Here is a 25,797-nt window from a genome sequence, read left to right as displayed (position 1 = left end):
TTTAAGGAGTCTACCTTGAATTTGAGACTTCATAACCATGAAGTTGTTTCTAATAACAAGTTCCAATGGAACATTGTGTAATATCCTCAGTCTCTGTGACTTTAGAACCTCAACATCACATGAGATCAATGCATGTAAAGTTGGAATTTCACTACATTTTAGATAATGATAAGAATTTAGAATTGTGAAATGAGCATCATTAAAGTAATGTCCAGTCTATTTGTTCACAAAGGAAGGACCATGGAGAGGCATAGTATGCATGTTCATAACATGGCATGACTGATGTTATCTAATTCAAATGATTAGTTGATTACTCGAATCATTATACAATGAATAAATTCGTAATTGTTATAGTGATTAAATAGGAAAATCTCCAGAAAATTCCTAAAATTTTACCCTAATTTACGAAAAAGTCCCAAACTAAAATTTGTTTACGAAAAAGAATAAATTACCGGTAAAAATGTTGACCCCTTTTTTTCCAATTTACCGGTTTCATTACTTACCTGTTTCATTAAAATCCTATTATTTTACCCTAATTTATGAATAAGTCCCAAATTAAAATTTAGTGATGATTTTGCCATTTTCTCCATGTAACATACATTTACCGATGTCATTACTGACCTGAACACCTAGTCATTAAATAAACTAATAAGATTGATATGTTGGGTTATATAATGCTATGTTTACCATAAAATTGGATATCCTTATGTATTGTATATTTTTTTTGGAATATAAAATAAATGAAATGAAGACTGCAATAATTTCATAAACTAACAACAACTACATCACTTTTTACGTTTATAAGAAATATCAAATTGTCTATCTATTCCTATGTAACTCAATATATCCATCTCAGACACCAGCTCATTTCCTATCATTTTTTCCTAGAAACACACATTTTATTGGTTTCATTGTTGACCTAGATACATAGCCATAAATGAACCGATGAGATGGATATCAATATTTTACAGTAAGTGCAGCATTATATAACCCATTGTATCGATCTTATCATCTAATTTAAGGACTTGGTGTCTAAATCAGCAATGAAACCGATAATATGTATTTTACTTGGAGAAAGGGGCCAAATTATCACTAAACTTTAGTTTGGGACTTATTCATAAATTATGGTGAAATAATGAGACTTTAATGAAACAAATAAGTAATGAAACCGGTAAACCGGGAATAAGGGGTTAAATCGCTATTTTTATCGGTAATTCATGCTTTTTAGCAAATAAATTTTAGTTCAAGACTTTTTCGTAAATTATGGTCTAACTTTATGACTTTTTTTTTTGGAGATTTCCCGATTAAATAATATGGATTTATTTATATTCAGTAGGTATGATACCATAGTTAATTAATTATTATTGTGCTTCACTTTGCATGTTTTACTTCCTGAATAATTTTATTATTCAAAGTTCCACAGTCGTTTATACTTTTGGAAGTAAGTAGTGAATCAAGACTATCATGAATCGATTGTAGATTGTTCATAGAGACTGGACATTGCATGAGATTGCTATAATATTCATGAGTACTTAGAAAAATAGCGATTTTGAGTATTGGATAAACCCATGCTTAAAGATTACTTTATGGATTTTATCACGAGTAATTTAAGATGATAATATCTTCTATTCTTCAAACAGAGATACATAAGTTATAATTTGCAAGTCGGCTGTGCATTGTTGTTGCGTAAACGCATCAGTAACATGATGTTGCAAAACATAGTATCATGTATGATTTGATAAGTAAAGGTTACATTTATGTAGTCAAAGTTTATTCATTCCTTTTGCCTTAATAGGAAACACGATATCTTTGGGCCCCTCGATGATTTTTTGTCAACATCTGAAGTGCTTAGCCGACCCCGGAGTAAGTTGATGTGTTCAATTAGTAATCTGAATTCAGTCGTCATAAATCGGGAAATCGAGAAATAGAATCTCGGCCAATGAGATTGATTCTAATCCATATCTCATGTCCATACGATATCTTGTAGAATGCAGGAATAGTTGACCACTTATCTTAGGATCAACGTTTGATTTGAATTAGAGTTCGGCAGTGGTTTTGGAAAGCACACTTTGTTGTTTAGTTCAAGGTTATACTTGCAATTGTAGTTATAGACTTATCTAAGTGGGGGACTATTGGATTAAGGTGTTTAAGCTCATAACTAAATTCGTATATTCTTATATTTAAAAGCAAAGTCCTTTTGGGTTGTCCTCATAACTAGAACTTGATTAGAATAACATTAGAGAAAAGGATAATTTATTAGATTATTATATTATTAATAAAATAATTGGAAATTATGAGGAAATAATTTGTTAATATATTATATGACTAATATATTAATTGGAAATACATAATTGGTTTGTTAATTTATTATGTGATTAATAAATTAATGTGAGATCAATTGTTAATTAATTAATTTGTTAATTTGTATGAAAATAAATTAATATGAAATAAATGAGAATTAATTTATTATTAAGAATTAATCTGAAATTAATTCATGATTAATTGGAATTAATTAAAGGTGCAACGAGTGAATTGTAATTGTTCATAGTTGAGCAAGGAAAAACAATTCTAGAACCTACCATCATATGGATGGTTTTGGGACCTCTTTTAGGGTTTCCAGAAGCTTCGTGGTAGTAGATAAGTAAATGATTAAATCTATTATTTAATCATTTAAATCTTGTTTTGTCCATAAGTTACCTAAACTATAAATAGGACCCTTGAGGCACTTAATTATATGGTTCACACTTCCTAAAATGTTGTGAACCAAAATTATACCTTCCTCCTCTCTCTCCTTTTTTCTTCTAATTTTAGGATTTGGATGTAAGCCATTAGAGGCATCATCCTTTTGGTGCTAAACTTTCCAAGACCAACAACTACAATGAATAGAAGTGATTTGTTTACTACAAAAAATTAAAGCTATGTAACCCTAACTTGATGTTTTCGATTATATTAGGGTTCATCTAGTTTTTGTTATTCATGTATGTTGCTTTCAAAATGTAAGACATAGATCCGTATAGATTGCATGTGTCCTCTTAATTGTTAGTGTTTTTCCATATTATACATATGTTTATAACTTATAAAACTCATCAAAATCTTGTTTCATATAGATCCTAGTGAGACCGGGATCGTTTTTGGCTTGTAGGATCTTAATGATCAAAATTGGGATCTTAACAACCATTATCTAGAGTTTATAAGCAACAAAAAAAAATCTTCAATGAATAATACATACCAACTTTTCTCTTTTTCTCTTCTATCTTCTGATGTGAATAAACCAAAAAACACATTTTTATTGCAAAAAGTTAAAAAAAAAAAAAAAAAAAAAAAAAAAAAAAGTATACTGAAAAAATAGTAAAGTACTTAGAAAATTGAAAATTTTAGAAAAATTTGGAATTTTAAAGCCAAACCTATTTGGTAAATTTTTTTTTTTTCAAAAAATCGGTTTTTATGAAAAACGGTCCCTACCAATAATGAACTAGAGGGGTGACCCGCACGTTGCGCGGGGCGGAATGTGTTCGTTTTCTGAGACAAATAATGAAGTACATTGCATAAATTGGTATCCAAATTAAAGTATGTTTTGCTATTCTGTGTAATTTTCCATCAATCGGATGAATGGAAATGTAATGATAGATCATGCTACCAAAAGAAGTAAAATGCTATATTTGAATAGGTTTTCGAAAACAATGAAAATACAATCTTATATCCAGGTAGTTTTAAATGAAAGTACAATGCAATCTACAATAAATACAGAAAGAACATCTTCATACTTACCCCATCCCTCCACCGTCTTCTTCGATTTCATTAACAATAAAAAAAATGTCATCTAAATGCAAAAACAAAAATTACAAAAATATTTTTTTAAATATAAAGAAAATAGATTTACAAACAAAAGTGAAACAGAAATATGGTTTTGCTGCACTGCCATTTATCAAGGCTTTGATTCAATTAGTGTAGGAGATTAATTTAATAGCTTTTTGTGTCTTTAAAAGATGCCTTGAATCAATTGGATTTTGTACGACACATCTTCAGTTACGGAAATCACACGGCATAGGACATACGCTGCATTAAAGCCTTGTTTCTTAAAAAATAGTTGAATTATTCGTGCATCAAAGTCAAGCTCATAGCAAAAACCCTTAAAACATAATAATCAAATCAAAAAAAGAATTTAAGAAACAAAAAAAAACTAAATTGGTTGTTGATAAGATTGCCCTAAATTAGACTTTGCACAAACAAATGGTCCCATTGTTGTGTTTATTTATCCAAAACTCAATAACCATATTTGAAACTCAATCAATCCACCGTCACCATTTACTACCGGCTGAAGTCGAAAAAGCCACATGAACATCACATGGAACCAACCATTAAAAGTCTAACCAATTTACTGAAAATTTAAAAACATAACCAATCAATTAAAAAACTTATAAAGAAGCTGAAAACAAATCTGGAAAGGAAGAGAAGCAACGAAAGGGTAAAACATATAAAGTTGAAGAAAGGTTTGAGAATTTTGTAAAGCTCGTTCTAAATTGTACCTGGAGGAATGGTTGGCAGGAGCTGAATCGGAGGAACAGACCGGTGTTGTCTCTATTTTCCCAATAGAACAACCTGCAAATGTAGAAGAAATGGTAAACGGACGGGCGAGAGCATTTACCATATGGGAGAACAAATGCGTTTTTGTGGCTTTCTAATCGTGATATCCGGTTTGGAGATAACATTGGTGTTCATGTAAAGCAGCAAAACCATGAACGACTTGTCCGGGGAATCCAGAAGCCCTATGAGTTAGATTTATAACATGTGAGTGATACAGAAGCCAAAACCCTGTATATTTATATAAAAAAATTATATAATTTTAAAAAAACACTAATAATAAATAAATAAATAGTTAAATAAATAAACAAATAGAGAACATAAACAAACCTTTAATCATTTGAAAATGCGAGTGCTATTACAGGTCCAAGATGAGCTTTTTTAACTACAATATGCATCTTCATATTACTACAAAAAAATAGACATAATAGATTATTTTTTACAATATTTTATAACAGTGAACTAAATTGGGAAGAACTATCAACTATGTTGTGTTTCTTGTCTTTTATTTTTGAAGAGAAGGATCATCAAAGCTAACGAAAAACTGATAAAAAACAAATGAAAAACTGATAAACAAAATTCCACCTGCTGAATTGAGTAAAGCTAGTTGGAACTCCTCCATTATGGAAAGAAACAATAAAAACATAAGGTGTGATGAACTTATCATCTGAAAATGGCGTTTCAAAGGTTTCCTCTTCAAAAATCAATGAAATCAAAAAAACGACCTAGGCTAATTTCATCATTACTTCTCTTTTTTACGAACACATAATAAACACATAATAAGGGTTTAATTTATAAAACGAAGGGAAAAATAAAAGGGAATACAAAGCGAACCTGTTATGGATACAGGGGAGTGTAATCAATTTCGTCTTCATCAGCGTACCGTGAAGACGGAATTTGAATCAAATTGAGAAAGGAAAACAACCGGAATCGAGTTACAATAATCAAACACATGAACACCATAGATTGAGGGAAAACAAAAGGAAGTCCATACATACCTCTTTCACAATTGACACAGAAGCTGGCAATCATCAACAAAAAAGATGTCGGTGCTTGTACGTTTCAGTCTTCTAATCCTAACAACACCAAAAAAATGTGACTGAAATCAGCCTAGCAGATGGAGCCGGGGTGGGTAATTTGGAGGGTATACCTGTATGGAAGAAAATTTACCTCATCAAATTGCTTTCTTTCAGTAGTGTCTGCAATGGTCCGCACCACCATCATCAAGGGTTGCCCTCTCCCCAAAGCCCTAAAACGAAAGGAAGAGGCCCAGGCGACATAAGGGTATGACGAAGACCTGGAAACCAAGATGGAAGCTTTGAGGTGAGTCGGTGGAGAAGATTGTGAGCAACGACGTATAGGTCGGTAGTGGTGAGAGGTTTTTGGGTCTTAATTGTGACCAGTCTGATGTTGAAGATCGATGAGTCGGTGGGTGGGAGGAGAAGATGCAGATAAGTGGTAGGAGAATCGTTGAAAGTTAGATGGAGCAAAACCTGAGACGACAATGTTTCGTTGGAAGCCACCGATCGGAGTAGAGAAGATGTGGAAGTAAGATAACGGCGGTCGGTTGATTCAAAGCAGATGAAGCAGAAGAGGATAGGGATGAAAAGGGTAGATAGCTGAGGAAGATAATGTGAGCGGAAGAATCGGGAAGGAAACCCCGTAACCCCTATGGTAACCCGAGGAACAGTACTATGGTTAGGCACTATTCTTAAAAGGTGCTCTCCTTTAATATATATATATATATATATATATATATATATATATATATATATATATATATATATATATATATATATATATATAAGAATATCAGATGATTACTTCACGTTTCCCACTGTTTTTGTAGTTATTACTGATTTTTCGTATACGTTAAAAATACTCGATTTTTTAAAGAAAAAAATCAGAACCAAGCCTAAAAATCGAATTATTAAAACCTAAACTTATTTTTTATGTGTAGTTTAAGGCTATTTGATAGTCTCTGAATAGAACCGTTAAGAGGTCTGATATTAATCGGTCAACATTCAACGATTTTGATACAACTTCTAAACGACCTCTCAATGAATCAAAAGCTTCTAAAGTGTTAAGAAATCTTATTTTCTTAAATATGAAGAAGTTTGAATCATTAATGAATCAAATTTTATCAAACAAACATAAGTTTTTTCGACAATGAACCGCGTTTACCCTTCATGTTTTTCTTTAAATAGCTTTGTTGATTGTAGAACTTTATTCGGACGAGGTACAAGTTACTTTATATACATAGGGGCGGAACACAAGCACTATACCTAAAGGGTCAGAATCAAAACTTCATAATTGAACTATATTATGATATATCAAAACTTCATAATTAAATTATATTAGCAAGTTTTATTTGGTTCAAAATAATTACATATCAAAAGTGTAAACAAGAAAACTAATATAAAGATTGTTACAAAACTTGAACAAATATATATCTTAGTCCAACATGTACCATACAATTCTTATGAATTTATATGCAAATAAATCAACATTTACTAAATAATGAATAATAAACTAATAAATATAATAAACCAACATGAATAATAAATTAATAAATATAAAATAATGTATACATACTTTAACATATATATTAATTCAATATGTATATCTAATATATTAATTCAATATGTGTAATTCAATATGTATATGTCAATATGTGATGTGAGAGGAGTAGAAAAGTGTGCAGACGTGCTGTCATAAGGTCTTCTAGTATGGTCATCACGAGAGCTTCTGTGGTCTATGTGGCCATTAACCACAAATGTGAACACCATCTCATAGTGTTAGTGGTGGCTAGTGGTAGAACATTTTCGTGGTCATATGTGGTGAGGAGCACGGATCACCACACCTAATCAGCTTCATTCTCTCTCTATTCCTCTCTATCTCTCTATACATTTTTTCATCTCTCTCTACAATTTAATTAATATATATATATATATATATATATATATATATATATATTATTTTAATAATCAAAAAATAAGAGGGATATAGTGGTGAGTATCACAACCTTTTAGTGGTAACTAGTGGTGATGATGTGGCACCCACCACTATAGTGGTTAGTAGTGGGTATAACGGATAGTCTAATCAATTCAAAAGCACAATTTTTACTTTATTAATTTCTACTATTTGCCTAGTGCCCTAGTGTCTAGAGACTATGAGTCTATGAATCATATAATCGATATATAAAATAAAAGAAAGAAACAAATATATGTACCTGGTAAAGTGGTAAAGTGAGAACGAAGATGGTGGAAACAAATAAGGTGCAGGCTCCGGCGACAATGGATTCGGAGGTCAAGTTTCAACAGCCAACAGTCCGGCGAGGCGGCGACTAGCAAAGATGAGAGAGAGCATATGATACGAACGACGTGAACAATCCGACGACCGGAAAAGAGTACAAGACAACAGTGGTCTTAACGGGCGGCGATGTTCTTCCGGTGAGTTCGAGAAATAGTATTCTGGAGGCCGAAATAAACTAGGTTTAAAGTTTTCAGTTTTCTTAAACTCAAATTTGGGTTAAACTGTTATAATTTGGATTAGATCGTTGAATTTTTATAGATATTAAGTTTTCTTATTTTCTAGAATCCTAAATAAACAAGGTTGGATTTGATTTTGTTTGTTATCTTCCGAAAATTTTGTTACCGGTTATTCCTATATATATATCATGTATATTCATTTGATCTAGAAACCGGGGGTGGCAAAGACGTCATTCTAGTATATTTTTTTTCTTATCTGATTATGTATATCAAGCATTAAAAGGCCTAATGGCCTCCCCCAGACATTTAGTTGTATGTGGTACAAGTTATTATATTTTACAAACAATGCTATATTGGTAACTTGTATATTCTGCATTGGAAGTTGCACAATCTAGTATTAATTTCCTTCTTTTTGATAGTTCGAGATAGCTTCGATGATTGTAACCACCAGTAGAACGTTTCTTTCGGCGGCATGCGCTTTGGAATATTTAAAGGCTAAAGCTGGATTTAGAGCTTGGCTTGAGCCAGTCAGCTTTTCAAGCCATGTATGGCTCTCTACTCTGATTTAAATAATTAAAAAAAAAAATTGTCAAAACAAAATCCTTTTTGTTAAACCAAAAAAGACACACAAATATATATATATATATATATATATATATATATATATATATATATATATATATTATTTAAACTCATTTTTTTTATTTAGACATCCTATTTGATTTTTAAGGTTTTTTTATTTGTTGAATTTGCATTGTTTTTTTGAAAAAATAAATTATAAAGTTTGTTATAGATTGACTTTTAATATAAGTGTTCATAGGATGTCTAAGAGGTGTCAATTTAGCAACACTCATCTGATATTGCAACAGATATACAACATCCGTGTTCTAAATATTCAACAGGGAGTTAACTTGAGAAAATGGAAATAAGAGATATGTAAAAGTCTCTTTATGTTATCAAGTATTGAAGCAAAGTTTATTGAGTTGTCAAGATAAACGACTTCCATAAATATAGATTTCCTTGGTGAAAGTCTTGGATTTGAAGGTATATGGTTGTATTTGTGTTGATTAAATATTTTCTAGAGATATAAAGGAGACTTTGATGTCATTATTTTGCAATGTATCATGTATGTATAGTTTTTACTCTTATGTGTTGGAAAATCGTTATTTGAGTTCATCATAGTTGCTCGACAAGTGAGTAATTTTATGTGGATTATGTTATTAGCATATAAAATATGGAAGTTGCAATGAGTTGTAATTTTGGAAAAAAATTGTGTGAAAGTATATGGAAATTTGTTGTATAAGTTTAACTGTTTGAGGTTTCGAGCTTTGATTTCTTAAATGAGATGTATTTATAGTTGTATTAACCTAGATTTCAGGATTGGGCAATGGACCTTCTAACAGGATAGCGCAAAATCAAACTTATCCTCCAAAATTGTACCGAAGAATATCGAAGCTTCGACTTCTTGCATAATCCAAGCTTCAGAATAGCTAACTGAGTCTGTGCTTCCACTTAGACTTCGCTTCTTCAGAATGTTTTCAATCTTCGTTGAAACTGACTTTGAATTTTACTCTATATTGAAGTTGATATCGCGCTTTAGGAAGAAGCCTAAATTGCCCTCCTTCAAAATTCTACCACCTTCGGAATTCACTATCCTTCGAAATTATAGTCCACATCTCAACAAGAGTTCATGTAATTTTTTCTGAGAAAGATAATTTCAGATATACATCTTTCATAAGCTAAAATCATGACCATATATCGATCTTAACATTCTCATTTTCAACGATAACTATGATACTATTTGTTAGGGTTTCGAGCGACAAATATAATTAAAGAATGCAACATAAAATAAAACATTAATGTGGTTCACACAATCGGAGATAACAAAAAGGTCTATGGCATATTATCAAATTCCACAATTCAAAATGAGATGTGTGAGAAAACTATGTTAATAGTTAATAAAATAGGGTTAATTACTTATTTATGTAATAATGTTTGATGCTTTTTTTTTCAATTTATGCAACAATATTATTTTTTATACAAAATATGCAACGATGGTTTAAAATATGGCTAGATGAAGCAATGAGTAAATGTAAAAGACATTCATGTTCACTTGCACGTTTTCCATGTGTTTCAGTTTCAAAATGTTTTAGGTTATCTTATCTCTAACAACTAAAAAACAATATGCTCAAATCCGAACTTAAATCATGAAAACCTATAAACCGGTAACAAAATTAGGAAAGGATAAGGAAATCATGTTTCTCAATTAAATATTATATATGTTGATTTTCCTGATAAAAATGTTTAAGAGGTTATAAACATTGGGATGCATTTTCTCGATGCTTTCTATCAATCTTTTTATGAATAGCTTTTTATGTTATTATTTTTCCAATTATAGATAAAATATGATTAAACTTGACTTGGTTTTATGTAAAATGATTAAAATCAGACTGATATATGTAATAAAGCAATTAGATATGCCAGAAACGATAATATTATTATTATTTTTGGTTTTTTTAAAACGGGACCTCCTTATATCGAAGCCAAGCCGTTGTTGAAAGGTTGGCTTCTTCTTCCCTCTCTATAAACAAACAATCAAACTGAAGCCTTGTGACTAAAGTAAAAAAAAATCCATATCTTATGTGTATATTTTATATGTCAAGACACTTTTGCTTTTTGTAAAATATAAAGAAAAAAGTTAGAATGTATTTCCATATATAGTATGAACAAATGCACCTTGGTAAGTGAGAAAATAAGGTCGTTAACTCCTACCATCTTTAATTTGTTGCAATGGACATTTGTGGAAGTTGGCAGAAATCCCGGAGCCGGAGTCTCCGACTGGGTCAGAATTACTCACGGAAAGAATCAAGTTCTCAATCATCTCAACCAGAGCCAATTACATGGCTAAGTTTTTGGAGAAAGATTGTTGTAAGGAAGAATGTCGACACAAAGAAAAAGAAGAAGAACAAGGGGAAGATTACATGTTATGTTTACTCATATGATCGAGATGATTATATGAGAAATTTTGATGAAGGGTCTGTGAGGGAAAATACTGACTTGTTATGTCGATCTTTTTCAGCTCGTTTTGCTAATCCATCAAGGAAAGATTTGCTAGTGTAATCAGTAATGGTATGTTTGTTGAAGTTAGTTCCAAGACCTTTTTTTTTCATGTTTTGTTTTGTAAATTTGGTACTTATATCTGAATCTATTACATGCATGGATTAATTGGTGTTAAAAGAGAAATATTGGTTTCAAGTTTCAACGTCGTAAAAATCCAGTCAAACTTTGGTCTCGATCAGAAGGATTAATTTGCCATATATATCACGGAATTAAGGAATTACATTTAAACACTTGGATGCTTAATTAAGTTAACTCGGTGTTTAAGGAAAAAATTTAGTATATTATCCCCTTTAAACTAAAGTTTACTAAAAAGTAAAACCCAAAAGGTTGAATGCAAGCAATGCCAGCCCAAAGGGCAGAGGTGCATAGCCTAACCGAGCCCTCAATTTCGGTCCAAAATTGACCTGAAATTTGTTTGGGGTGGGATTCCAATTTAGACATCTATTGAATGAGGTTTTGAGAAGAGTTGATCAGAGGGGCGAGGTTTGGCGTCCTTAGCCTAACCGATTGCTACCGTTTCATGAGCAGTTACATACCAGACTTTGACCTGCATAACCTCCTGTATAATAAATGGGTCGCTGGCAGGTTCACAGGTCAATCAGTCAACCTAGATTTATAAAAAAGCATATTTTTGTTTATTTCACTCTTTTGAATATGAATGAATTTTATTTTTGGGAGAAGAAATGAGAATTTCGTCTCTTTTGCATGAAGGCTTTTAAGTTTTTATTCGGGTATTGATATTTGAATTGAAATTGGATCGAATGTCATATAACCAAATCAAAACTACAATAGTAATGCAACAGTCCAACATCAAACATTATATGGGTCATGTTATTTGTCCTGTCAAGCCGTTTAATCAAAACGGGTTACACCGGCGGTGTCTGTTTTTTGGCATTTAATCAAAACGGGTTACACCGGCTGTGTCTGTTTTTTGGCATATATACGCACAACCATTTGAGTAGGCAAAAAGTGAAACAAGATCCTTTTGTATTAAAGCATGTAGGTAGGTAGGAACAAAATGCAACAAACAAAGAAACAAGTAGAGATGATAATAAAAGTAGAAAGATTTAGCAAGACATGATTACTGTCTAACAAAGTCTTAAGTCTTCTTAATCAAATTTCAAAGTACAAAGAAGCAAGAAAGATTATGCCATAATCTTGGCAGATCTGACAAACAAGCTGTCAACAACTTTACCCATGTTCTGAATGGTCTCCAGAGTAGCAGGAAAGATCGCATCAGTCTTTGGATCATCAAAGATGATGAGGCACCCAACACCCTGGTCCAGTGTCCCTGCAAACTTTTTGTCCAAAATCATTTGCGACAGTTTCTTCTCCACATGATCCAACGGCAGCTCAATCAGGCTCGCAATGTGACCAATCTCAACCCTTGAAAATGGCTCAATCAACCTGCAATTGTTTTTTTTTTTTTAACCAATTTCACAAATCAATCACTACTAAATTACAATTGTTGCTCCTTCCCTGGATTGTAAAATCTAACTAATTGATTCTTAGTTTTTTCTTTCTAAAAAAATGACCATTTTGCCCTTGGCCGAACCTCAAGAAAACTCTATACCACATGGACCAATTTTGAAATTTTTACTAATTACATTTTTTGGTTCCCGAGTACAGCTAAATTTTTTTTCTTAAATCTTGTTATTAAACCATTTTCCAAAATGTAACATGAATTATTTTACAAGATCTTAAAAAGGATTAAGTTTTAAAATTATTTAACATTTAAAATGACCGTTTACAAAGTGGTATACTGTATATTTCAGATTTAGTCCAAGGGCAAAATGGTTATGAGACAGCAAAAGTGCAAACCGATTCTTTTGGGGACCAAACCCAGAAAAAATGCTAACACCAGGGACCAAAATTGCAATTTACTCTAACAATAATAGTACTAAGTTGCTAACCTGCACAAGTTTTGCTCCAACAGTGTGTCATAGAGGGAGGAAAGATGCCTATGAACAATTGGGTCTTCATCCAACTGTGCCTTGAAATCTTGAAGAGCAGTTTCAAACAACTTCAAAGACCTTTTTGAATAAGCATCAGCAACAGCTTTCATTGCATCAAGTTCCGGGCCTAAAAACTTCAAAGCTTTTGACGAAATTATCCCTGCCACATCATCAGCCTGGTTCACCATGATCTTACATAGCAACATATACTTCAAACTATAAACTGCTCTAGGATCATCAAGTGCATTAAACGCCTCAAAAGCCTCAAAGAAATAACTGTATGCAGTTTTATAATCCTTCTCTTCAGCATGAAGAATCCCACTCTGTAGATCAATGGTTCCCTGTTGTGCAGGTGGGACATAGATTGCATTTGCAGCTGTTCTAGCAGCAGTAAGTGCAGCTTTTGCCTTTGGGAGGTTTCTCAATGAGAAATGCAATTTACTTTCTAACAAGTCAATGTCAACAAGAAGCAACTTGTCATCCAATCTTCTCACTTCCTTTACCAAACCAGAAAGAAGAGTTAAAGCTTCTGAATACTCCTTGCTGTCCATTAACAAAGCAGCAAGTCTTGCTTCAACACGTTGCCTCAAGAAAGTACGTTTCTCAGATCGGGTCCATTCCACCATTTCTTTACATAATGATATTTGAAGGTCAGTGGAATTTGGTATCTTTGCAACGGAATCTATGATTCCTCTTACAATTTTTGCTGTTTTGGCTTTGGGGATGAGGGAAAAAAATGGTCTTAGTGTGGTTAAAAGACCACGGAGATCTTCTCCTCTGTTTTCTTCTCTGAGGTGTTCTGAGAGTTTTGCAATTGCTTGTTCTTTAACACGCAGTGATTCAGAAGAAGATGCAGGGTTTTCTAGAATGCGGTAGAGTATGGTGATGGCTTCAGGTCGGTTTTTGGCTTCTGAAGCCAGATCAAGTGATTCTGTTGTGGCTGGAAGATATGATGAAGCCATATCTATGCTGAAAAAAAAACAAACAACAAAAAGTTCCAAGTGATCAACATCATGGTATAAACTCAACCCACAAAAGAGATGAAAGGCAATTCTTGGAAATTTGAAATTTCATAATGATTATAAAGTGACAGAGAGTGCCTCAACATAGAACAGAGATAGCAATTGATGCTACCCATGGGTTCAGATAATATATATATGTCCTAAAAACACTAAATCCTAATTCAAGTTGTCATGAATATATCAATGAAGAGCAAAAAACATATTCTAAGTTACAAAAACTTTAGGTCTTACAAAGCCTTGAATTTCATTACAACTTTAGGTCTCATCTCAATCTCGTAGGTCCTTCTCTAATCAGGTCATAGAAATTAAACCCCCAAAATAGGATGAAAAAATAACTAGACGGACGAACTTCGAGTAATCCATTCAACAGATCGTGCTTAAGGAAAAAACATTGAGAAACCCTAATGTCAAATGCTGAATAGAATTGGAAAAGAAACTACAGAAAATTAAGCAATTTTACAACGGAGTGAAGTAAACATAAGCACGACTTAGGTTGGGCAAAAACCCTAAATCATAACTCAAGTTAACTACTATGATATCATTAGATCGACTAACACTAAGAACCCATAATAAAAAAAAAATAAGAACTTCTTAGTTAAATTAAAAGAAACGAAAATCAAATCGAATGAATGAATACCGGAGTGAAGGCGTAACGATGATCGGGATCGGAGATAACGGACGTCGGGGAGTTTCGTTGTTTGTGTGAAGGAATAAGATAGAGAGAGATGCAGAAAGAAGTCTTGGGAAAAAAGAAAGGGCTACAAATTTAAATTCTTTTCTTATGTTGGCCACTTAACTATATTCATTTTTTAATTTAAAACAAAAGAAGAGTTTTTTTTCTAGAGTAAATTACCATTTGGTCCTTCTGATGTTGTGGTTTTTACGGATTTCGTCGTCAAGAGATTCTATTTATTCTTTATGGTCTCTGTGGTTTTATTTTGTTTTAGATATTATAATTCGTGCTCATCTCGACGAAACAAGTTGTTAAGATTTTGTAAAACGGACTTAATTATATGCTTATTGTTATGTCTATCGTTCATGGGTTCAAACCCCTCACCCTAACCAGACATTTCCCCTCCATCTCACCCCAACTCTCCACGCCTTTGTCGATATGTTTTCTCTAGTTCAGTTATCATCGATGTATGTGTTGATGAGGTAAGTTGTGAAAACAAACAAGATAAGTTACATCACGAGAATGGTAATCAATTGTTAACCCAGTCGAACAATATCATTATGTGGTGTTCAATGCATTGGTACTCATCTAACTCATATGATCATCTTTGAATATGTTTGAACCTAATTAAAATGAGACAAATCTATAAAATTAAACCTAAATCGACCAAATACCGCATAAAGTTGTTCAATCATTGATGTATTTTAAATGTTTGAATCATGCTCGATTGTTTTTCAACAAATGGATCCTAATATGATGTTAATGTAGAGGGTTCTTGCAATACTCTCATGGAGCCTCCTTGTCTTATTTATACTTGTAACATTCCGTTTAAAATAGAATAATTAAATAATAAACCCGGAACCCGATAGGTGATTATTATTACTATTTTATATCATTATGGCCCAAAATCAAATAATAACTAGTTGGGAGTTGGTTTTGGGGGGCCAAATGACAAGATTTGAATCTCTAAGGGGTTAAAGTGTAATTTTGAGATTTATTTTGCAAAGGATTTTAGAAGTCAGGAGGTATTTAATATTTTTTGGACTTAATATGAAAGGATTTATGAAAACAGGGGATAAAGAGTAAATTTTGGACCTAAACACATAAGGTTTCCAGATCCAGTCGGCAACAGACCATAAATCCGATCAAACTATAGCATAGCAAATCATTTAGCACATAAAAGCAATTTAGGCATCATTCCTAAAATAAGTTAGTGCTCACACCTCACAATCATCGCTTAGCATTCTAAGTTTAAGTCTAGAAATAAATCCATATTCCTAGTTCGCTTAAACTAATGCTCTGATACCAACTGTGACATCCCCATTTTCACGGCCAGAAAAGATCGATTTTGTTTATGCTTTATAAAAGTCAGAGTACTTCTTTTCGTAAAAATGTTGCGGAATTTGTTCCCAGAAAAACACGATAAATACGTTATTAAAACATTTTCGAAGAAACGTATTTTATTGATTTTAAAACATTTGGGATGTCATTGTCAATACAGAAACATAAGCATAAACAGAACTTACATTTATTTACACTAGTGATCTACATCTCTTTAATCTCTCAATGTAATGTGACTTCATATCAACACCTGTGATATAAATAAACTGAGTGGGTCAGGTTGGAAAACCTGGTGAGTACATAGGGTTTTCAACCCACAATAATATAATTATTATGTTTAAACAATCAAGCAATTAAACCCAATTACCCATCCCCATTATCTTCTTTACTCTTAAGGATCTACCCTAAGAATCAGCTATTTCTCGTTCGTTCATTCCTAAGGATTATCCTAAGGAATCGGCACGAAGTCCATCGTTACCAAAGCTTATAGATTACAACTGGTGAACACGTAGTCCAAAACATCTGGTAACACTTAGTTCAAAAGTAACTAGTGAACACACTTAGTTCAAAATACCTAGTGAACACACTCAGTTCAAAGATACGTAGTGAACACACTCAGCTCAAAATACCTAATGAGCACCTAGTTCAAAAACACCTACAGGTTACGAGCTTACTAGCGTTCCACCGGACCCTCTAGTATCGCCTATGGTCATCATCTATACTCCACTAGATGACTGGATCACTGACAACATTGATGTCTCCCATCGTATTATCACAAAACAACTATTTCATCTACCCATGTTTTACCCAACACATTTTGTAGATATAAAATACATATACAGTTTAAATCATTTAAAACGTGTATAAAAATCTTTCACCCAACATAGACAGCAAGTATTCAGACAATATGCACACACAACACGTAATTTATATTAAAATACTTCATATCTATGTGTAAGATGAAAGAGACTATGCACTCACTTGAGAAGGTGGTGACTTGGTACTCGGACAGCGCTTCGTTTACTTTAAAATAGTTTCCTTCGACGAAACCTAGTATTATTACCACTAGATTTTAGTCTAATATTTACCGTGACTAATTATTAGTCTTATTATTATTATTATTATTATTATATAAGCGTTTACACAATACTTTCCAACCACTATGTACAGACAGGGGTCAGACATAAAACACCGGAGGGCAGGACCATTTTGGCATATAGCACTTCTGAAATCCAACAACCCTATGCGGCCCTTTAAACTAGATTCCCCGTACCGCGAGTAGTTAAAAAGATATTATAACGACACTTATATAAGTCATAATAATAGCTCAAATATTTATTATAAATTTATAATAACAATACTAATTTTAAATATAAACTATATTTAAAATAGGGTAAGCATAACTTACTTACAAGGGGATTTTAGCTAGGAGTCGGGCTCTGTAGGGGCAGAACTTCGTCGCTGAATCTTTCTAAGAAAGATTCGTGCAACGCTTCAGCGCTCACCTTACTATACTAAAACTACAGAAAGAGAAGTCGAATCACGAGGGACCGAAATGATCGGGGGATAAGGAGAGAAAAACGCTTGAATCAAGAGAATGGTGCAAGAAATATGAGAGCCCAAGCCTCTTATTTATAGTAATTGAATTTACAAAAACTACCCTCCATAATTACTTAATGACCTTATAGTTATATAAACAACTAAACACCCCTTTATAATACTATTTTAAATAGATTTAACAATATTTGCACTAAACTAATGTCGAAAGAACTCAACATTAGTCTTATAATGACCGCATCGTCGATACCTTTCTAATGATATATACATATGTATATATATGTGTATGTATATATGATTTATACTTTATTTTAATACGTAAATATGCTATTATAATTTGTAACTCGTTCATACGAACTCCGTTTTTGACGTTCTTTATATCCACGCGTAGGTGGAGATGTACTCTACAACTTTTGTTTAGACCCTGTCGGCTAATTTTGACTTTATTTTTAAAGTTATATTTTTAACAGGCCGGGATAGGATTGGTCTGTTAAATCCTCATAACTTCTTCATCCGACGTCCGTTTTCGCCCATCTTTTTCTCGTTATGCTACTCTTAACTAGATCTTTGATTCTTGTTCAGGTCGTGTCGGCTAAAAATCGCTCGATCTAATATTCGAATTTTGGGTTGTACACTGCTAATCCGAAACTTCGAAACATCATAACTTCTTCATACGAAGTCAGATTTGGGCGTTCTTTTTATCGAAGTTCTTAGTTTAACATATTCTACGACTTTCGTTTAGAGCGCCAAGGCTAAATCTCTCTCTATCGTAAATTCACTATTTACGCCTCCCGGTATCGAGCCGGTTCCGTCGCGAAACTTCGACGGGTCATAACTTCTTCGTTATAACTCGGATTTCGGCGGTCTTTATATGTATGAAAACCTAGTGACATATACTACAACTTGGTTCAAATTATTTATAAGCTTCTGTTGAAAAGTTGTTTTCGATACTTGTTGCCTCTAATTTAACTAGCCCGGATCTGCGGGCGTTACACATTCCCTCTGTCCGGAGGGCTTTCGCTTTATATAGAAGCCCCTCGGCACCCGTACAATCAAAAAAATGGAAATTGAATTCAGTGATTGAGATAGCGACAAGTTAAAGCTGAGAGGACGCACCCATTCCCGAAATCCACTTTAATTAAAGCCTTTTCGAAGGCGCGAAATTTCGCATTTTATATTTTCTTCAAGCTTTCGCTTGTATTTTCATAGACCGGATCGTCCAAGCGGCCACCTTCACTTCCTCTTATCTCCGACGCCACCACCCTTTCGCCTGTTCCGATCAACCGAGACCAACGATGACATCCACCATGACCGGAGAAACTGAAGACCATCAGGGCTAGCGAGCGATCCTCCAATGTTGTTGTGACATCCCTATTTTCACGGCCAGAAAAGACCGCTTTTATTTATGCTTTATAAAAATCAGAGTACCTCTTTTAATAAAAATGTTGCGGGGAATTTGTTCCCAGTAAAACACGATAAATACGTTATCAAAGCATTTTCGAAGAAAAATATTTTTATTCATTTTAAAACATTTGGGATGTCATCGTCAATACAGAAACATGAGCATAAACAGAACTTACATTCATTATCACTAGTGATTTATATCTCCTTAATCTCTCAGTGTAATGTGACTTCATATCAACACCTGTGATATAAATAAACTGAGTGGGTCATGGTGGTTGTCGAGGCCAACACAAATAATAACCCTAAATATTACACACTAAAATAGTGTATAGTGGTAAAGGGATCGAATCCACGGAGATTGGTTCAATTTATAACTCTATGAAAAATCTCTTTGTAAAAATACTTGAAAATGACAATAAAAATAAAATGGGGGGTTTTGGTGTTTTGAAATACTTGAAACAACTAGAATTAACAATGATTTAAATAGACAAATGCAACAAAAATAAGAGTTTGATGTAAAACCAATGAGGGAGAGATGGTTGACTTAAAGTTTCCTCACTTTGACTTTTGATGAACATATCATTAGAATCCAATGGTGCAATACTTTGATTTAAATCCTTAATTTGGCTATAGTAATCCAAGGAGCTTGAGATTACCTAGGCTTTTCTTAATTGTTGAAATGGCTAGAGAAGCTCATAACAATTTCCTTAGTCAAAGTCACTAATTCCAAATAGCATGTAATTAGTGAAAGTCAACTAGCATTAAGAACTAAAAAGTCACCAAATCCAAGAGGGGTCAAATGCTTTCACCACCATGTTGGAGGAAATGTTTTTATGATTGTGTGAAGCAAAAACAACACAAAAATCATTTGTTGCTTGCTAATTTGAAGATCCTTTACTTAATCAAGAAATTAGCCAACTAATCACCACACACATATTTAAACTCATGAACTAAAACATACAAGTAGTGATAAGATGTTAAAACACAAAACATTCCCATAAAGATTTAAGAACATGTTTATGGATTCTTCAATATTCAACAAAAGTTCAAAGGATTAACCAAAAGTCAACCAAGATTAGTTTAGCCAAGCATGGCTAAACACAAAGAAACAAAGTTAGAGAAATTTGTACCAAACATTAAGCAAGAATCAAGAGGTAAAAATATGATGTTCTTCAAGGGTTCTTGGCCTTCAAAAGTCTCCAAAACTCCAGAGAGAATCTTCAAAAATCGGATGTCCAAGAGTCCCCAAAAGATGGGCACCAACCTTCCTCAAATAGCTCAAAAGAAGAATTTCCGAAACTGCCCCTGCAGGAGGTTGCGCGACCCGCGTGCTGTTGCGCGGGTGGGTTGCGCGGGTGGTCCCTGAATGTAGCATCTTTGAGGTTTTGGGCCTCCATAGCTTAGCCCACTTGGCCCAGTGCGAGCCCAATCAGCTCCTAGCCCATTTTTCTTCAAGTTTTCTTCAATTTAAGCCCAATTTGGCTTCTCCAAATGATTCATAGCTCGTAAACTCGCCCGATTAATAATCTATGCATGCTTGAATATACTCCCGCATCTTGCAAATTTAAATGCTTATTTCTCTCCAAGCCTTCAAATAATCATCAAGCTCGCTCCATGCATCATCTCCACCACCCATCAAGCCTAAGATCCTTGTTTTCCACCAATTCCCATCGCTTTCCATACGTCCCGAACATTCCCGCTCCACTAGTCTCCATGAAATCTGCAATAAAGCTCACGAAACTAGAAAGTGCCCGAAATAGTCATAAAATAACAAAAAGGAAAATATGCATGAAAATTAACTAGATTATGGATGAAATATGCTAAAATAAACTATAAAAAAGAAGTAAATAAAATGAAACTATCAAATCACCCCAAGCTTAAACCTTACTTGTCCTCAAGTAAGACAAGACTAAAATGAACTCGGGATGAACTATCCTAAGGAAAATAAAAAGAATGGATAGAACCGCAGAACTTGAGCACTGTTAGTCAACATGGTCAGAACTGATCTTGCTATTATCTCATTACTTTTTCATCCGATGACAAAGGGACCATAAACCACAACCAGGATAACTCCTTTAGGTGAGTAAGGAGGGATGAGCAGTCGCAGCCTCAATGGAACATGCATACAATGAAGAATATCTGTAGTAGGGAGAAAGCAGTTGGATGGGCTCGGGTGGAGCTCTTCTGTAAGTGTACACTCTGATCTCACATTTGCCGGTTTCTCTCATGTGTAACTAGGTTTAATCGCTCGGGCACCGTTGTAGGAATCGGATCACTTGGTGTTGGCCCAAACCTCCCGTAGTATCTGACTCGACAGTCTCCCTAACATCACCAATTTGCGAAAAACAATTCGATCTATATACAAAAAAAATACCTAAATAAATGAATATCAAACGTTGGGTGACCAAAATGTTGGAAGATTTAGTTCAATAATTGAACCGGTCACCCTTCTCAGATTTCTGCAGCTGGGAATTTGCCTGCCCCTTTTTTTTGTTTTTTTTTGTTTTTTTTTGTTATACTTGAAGGTAATGTAATAACAACCCTTTGACTCAAAATTTGGTTCCTAAAGTGTGTAAGTGGAACCGAAAGGGTAGTAATATAATCCGAATGGTCTAAGCGAAAAATGACCATGTGTGGAGCATAAAGATATAATGTAAGCTCCTCTTCAAATTTGTGATTTTTTTTCAAAAATAATGAAAATGTCCACATGCGGACTAAAAGACTTCTCTAAAATCCTAAGAAAATCGCAAAAAGATATGGTGATGTAAAGAGACCGGATATAGATTCTACTCGGGGACAAGCACTAGTGCTTCATCCTAACAGTTCAAACATGATCAAGTGTGATCCTCTCGGCGGTAGTGACCGCAAGGCTAGGACATCCATTGCTATAGTATATCCTACAGTCATTAGTATTGTATGCATAATTCTTCATGAAAACTACCTGGCCATGATCACTTACCCCTTTAAGCTACCAGCATCTGATCCCATGTATGAAATCCCAAACTGCAACTAATGGTCCCGGTTCGATGGGTGAGATAACAACAAGATCCTGGACCAATAATGATACAATAACTGTGAACCTATTCCATGGCATCTAGGGGTGAGAATAAACAGACAACAAAAATGCATGAATGTTAATGCCTAAGCTAAATGTTATGCAAAAATATAAAAGGTGAAAAAGAAAAAATAATTTTTTTTTGGATTTTAAAAAAAATGAATGAAAATTAGCTTAAATCTAAAATGTTATGCAACCTAATTAAAAATGCATGGAAAAAAAATATAAAAGGAAAATGAAATGCCCCACCCCAAGCTTAAGAACAAGCATTGTCCTCAATGCTTAAGGTAAGGGCAAAAATGACCTAAATCGGAGGATTGGATGACGGGAGATGTTTGTGGCGGTGGTTTCGTGAAATTACGACCAGTAGAACTCCGACAATCTTGAATTTTCCGGTGAGGTGGGTGCTGGAAGGTTATATGAGAGGAATGGAGTAGGAGGTCAAGATGATTAAATGAGGGAGAAGGGAAGCTGAACATTTTAATCTATGGGTCAAAAAGGGTCAATTTCGGTCAATGTTGGTCAAGAAAAGTCAAAAGGTCAACTCATTAAAACCTTTGGTCAACACTTGGTCAAATAATAGCCAAAAATAGCCCAAATTGCCCAACACAGTGCGCGGGTCGCGCAGTGTAGCACGCGGGTCGCGCAGACCTTGCAGTTAAGTCTTGGGCCAATGTCGCTTCATCACACCTGGCCGCGCAACCCACCCGCGCAACAGCACGCGGGTCGCGCAACCCGCTGATCCTGATCTTCATTTTCGCTTCATTTTTCTTCGTTTTTCACCCGTTCTTGCTTCGGACAGCCCCAAACACCTAGAAACTCTTGATTTCTTCAAAAAACAACTCTTTTGAATCTCAAAAACATCTTCAAAACTCATTTTGTTCAAATTAAAAACACGAAAACACAATGCTTTCCAAAAATGCCCTTCTTTAACGTCTTTGGCGAGACGCCTCCAAACTTCACTTTAACACTTTGGGGCGTCCAAATGGACGACATCTTGGACATTTGAATCAAAATCTTCATTGAATGGCTTCAATCGATGTCCATTAACCTTGCAAATTTGCCCCGTGTCTACATTTTTTAATTTCCACACCTCCATTGGGACTCTTTTCTTGTATTTGACTTTCTTTTTACGGGAGAACCATACCGGACTCAGACCTTTGATAATAGCAATCATCCAACCATATTCTTTCTTGTACTTGTTCATTAAGGTGATCAACTCTTCCTTCTTTGACTTGGCTTTTGAGTAGGTGACCGGTTGGGCGTCTTCTTTCTTGGGATACGTATCCTTTAAAGAGTCCGATAAATTTATCACTTCCAGCTCTTGTGGTTGGTCTACCAATGGAGTTAGTTTCTTAATGGTAGTGGGCGGCTCAACCTCTCTTTCATTAACCCATATCACTTCCTCTATAGTTTCATTGTCAGCTTTTTTAATTTCTTCTTCTTCTTTAACAACCTCTTCCACTTCTACTTCTTCTTCCTCTTCTTCATATAACACTTTTGGGCCATCAAAAGTTTTCTCATCTTTCAAAGGAATGCAACATGCGTTATGACATGGGCTCTCTTCAGATGGTAATTTGTGTCGAGATTCCACTATACTCAATGATTGAGAAATTTTTGTTATTTGTTGCTCTAAGCTTTTGAGGCTAGCTTGAGTTGTTTCCTGGAAAATTTGGGTAGAAGTGGCAATGCTTTTCACAATGTCCTCTAAGGACATGCTTGGCGTTTCAGTTTGTTGAGGAGGATAAGGATAGGGTTCTTGGAACAGTGGAGTTAGTTGGTATTGGTTATTTTCCCATGTTTGGTATGGGTTTTGGTAATGGTTATTTCCCCAAACTTGGTTGTTGTCCCACCATTGATCATGTTGATGCTGATCATAACTCCATTGGTTTGACCGGTAGTAGCTTCCTTTCTCTTGCACTTCTGCCCATTCTCCTTGTAAATATGGACACATGTCGGAATGATGTCCATTTTGGGCACAAATATCGCGAAAAAGAGGTGTGGGTTGCACACTTTGGTCACTTTCAATCATCATAACTAACTGAGCTAGCTCAGAAAGTTGGTCTTCGGTGCAAGTAGTATTCATTTCCGAACCATACTCTTTTTTTTTTAATTTCTGGATTTTAAATTAGAGTACCTGCACAATGAGATCTAGGCATAGAGAAACAAACTGATTAAATCAAAACCAATCCCCGGCAACGGCGCCAAAAATTTGGTGGTTGTCGAGGCCAACACAAATAATAACCCTAAATATTACACACTAAAATAGTGTATAGTGGTAAAGGGATCGAATCCACGGAGATTGGTTCAATTTATAACTCTATGAAAAATCTCTTTGTAAAAATACTTGAAAATGACAATAAAAATAAAATGGGGGGTTTTGGTGTTTTGAAATACTTGAAACAACTAGAATTAACAATGATTTAAATAGACAAATGCAACAAAAATAAGAGTTTGATGTAAAACCAATGAGGGAGAGATGGTTGACTTAAAGTTTCCTCACTTTGACTTTTGATGAACATATCATTAGAATCCAATGGTGCAATACTTTGATTTAAATCCTTAATTTGGCTATAGTAATCCAAGGAGCTTGAGATTACCTAGGCTTTTCTTAATTGTTGAAATGGCTAGAGAAGCTCATAACAATTTCCTTAGTCAAAGTCACTAATTCCAAATAGCATGTAATTAGTGAAAGTCAACTAGCATTAAGAACTAAAAAGTCACCAAATCCAAGAGGGGTCAAATGCTTTCACCACCATGTTGGAGGAAATGTTTTTATGATTGTGTGAAGCAAAAACAACACAAAAATCATTTGTTGCTTGCTAATTTGAAGATCCTTTACTTAATCAAGAAATTAGCCAACTAATCACCACACACATATTTAAACTCATGAACTAAAACATACAAGTAGTGATAAGATGTTAAAACACAAAACATTCCCATAAAGATTTAAGAACATGTTTATGGATTCTTCAATATTCAACAAAAGTTCAAAGGATTAACCAAAAGTCAACCAAGATTAGTTTAGCCAAGCATGGCTAAACACAAAGAAACAAAGTTAGAGAAATTTGTACCAAACATTAAGCAAGAATCAAGAGGTAAAAATATGATGTTCTTCAAGGGTTCTTGGCCTTCAAAAGTCTCCAAAACTCCAGAGAGAATCTTCAAAAATCGGATGTCCAAGAGTCCCCAAAAGATGGGCACCAACCTTCCTCAAATAGCTCAAAAGAAGAATTTCCGAAACTGCCCCTGCAGGAGGTTGCGCGACCCGCGTGCTGTTGCGCGGGTGGGTTGCGCGGGTGGTCCCTGAATGTAGCATCTTTGAGGTTTTGGGCCTCCATAGCTTAGCCCACTTGGCCCAGTGCGAGCCCAATCAGCTCCTAGCCCATTTTTCTTCAAGTTTTCTTCAATTTAAGCCCAATTTGGCTTCTCCAAATGATTCATAGCTCGTAAACTCGCCCGATTAATAATCTATGCATGCTTGAATATACTCCCGCATCTTGCAAATTTAAATGCTTATTTCTCTCCAAGCCTTCAAATAATCATCAAGCTCGCTCCATGCATCATCTCCACCACCCATCAAGCCTAAGATCCTTGT

At 34.3% G+C, this 25,797-nt stretch overlaps 1 protein-coding gene and 2 long non-coding RNA genes across 5 annotated transcripts; 1 reads left to right on the top strand and 2 right to left on the bottom strand.

Annotated features, from left to right (window-relative positions):
* Window positions 1-4,052: 4,052 nt before the first annotated feature.
* On the bottom strand, window positions 4,053-8,056 carry LOC111913058 (uncharacterized). Of its 2 annotated transcripts, XR_006184093.2 has the most exons (6): window positions 7,814-8,056; window positions 5,752-6,250; window positions 5,416-5,657; window positions 4,912-4,989; window positions 4,527-4,766; window positions 4,053-4,378 (listed from the first exon to the last, which is right to left on the bottom strand). It is a non-coding gene; the product is annotated as an uncharacterized LOC111913058 (long non-coding RNA). The 2 variants fall into 2 exon arrangements; XR_002857408.3 differs by lacking the exon at window positions 7,814-8,056 and having other exon boundaries at window positions 5,752-6,263.
* Window positions 8,057-8,175: 119 nt separating this feature from the next.
* LOC122194680 (uncharacterized) lies at window positions 8,176-9,265 on the top strand. The gene is made up of 2 exons (XR_006184094.1): window positions 8,176-8,617; window positions 8,942-9,265. It is a non-coding gene; the product is annotated as an uncharacterized LOC122194680 (long non-coding RNA).
* A 2,959-nt stretch (window positions 9,266-12,224) lies between these two features.
* On the bottom strand, window positions 12,225-14,964 carry LOC111913059 (26S proteasome non-ATPase regulatory subunit 11 homolog). 2 transcript variants are annotated; one of them, XM_023908788.3, is made up of 3 exons: window positions 14,807-14,964; window positions 13,106-14,116; window positions 12,225-12,599 (listed from the first exon to the last, which is right to left on the bottom strand). In XM_023908788.3, the coding sequence occupies exons 2-3, from the start codon at window positions 14,107-14,109 to the stop codon at window positions 12,338-12,340; spliced, it is 1,266 nt and encodes a 421-aa protein (XP_023764556.1). In that variant the 5' UTR covers window positions 14,110-14,116; window positions 14,807-14,964; the 3' UTR covers window positions 12,225-12,337. The 2 variants fall into 2 exon arrangements, with proteins under 2 accessions (XP_023764556.1, XP_023764557.1); XM_023908789.3 differs by having other exon boundaries at window positions 13,106-14,111; window positions 14,807-14,953.
* Between the last annotated feature and the right edge of the window lie 10,833 nt (window positions 14,965-25,797).

This window comes from Lactuca sativa, chromosome 6 (genome assembly GCF_002870075.4).
Source record: "Lactuca sativa cultivar Salinas chromosome 6, Lsat_Salinas_v11, whole genome shotgun sequence".
In the NCBI taxonomy this organism is placed as follows: domain Eukaryota; kingdom Viridiplantae; phylum Streptophyta; class Magnoliopsida; order Asterales; family Asteraceae; genus Lactuca; species Lactuca sativa.
This window is presented reverse-complemented; position numbering and strand designations above follow the sequence as displayed.

What these genes read in the sequence shown, in the direction of transcription:
- LOC111913059 (XM_023908788.3), bottom strand. Translation starts at nt 14,109, where the DNA reads ATGGCTTCATCATATCTTCCAGCCACAACAGAATCACTTGATCTGGCT. An exon ending in TTGGAGCAAAACTTGTGCAG is followed by an intron (nt 12,600 to 13,105) that starts GTTAGCAACTTA and finishes AAACAATTGCAG; the next exon opens with GTTGATTGAGCCATTTTCAA.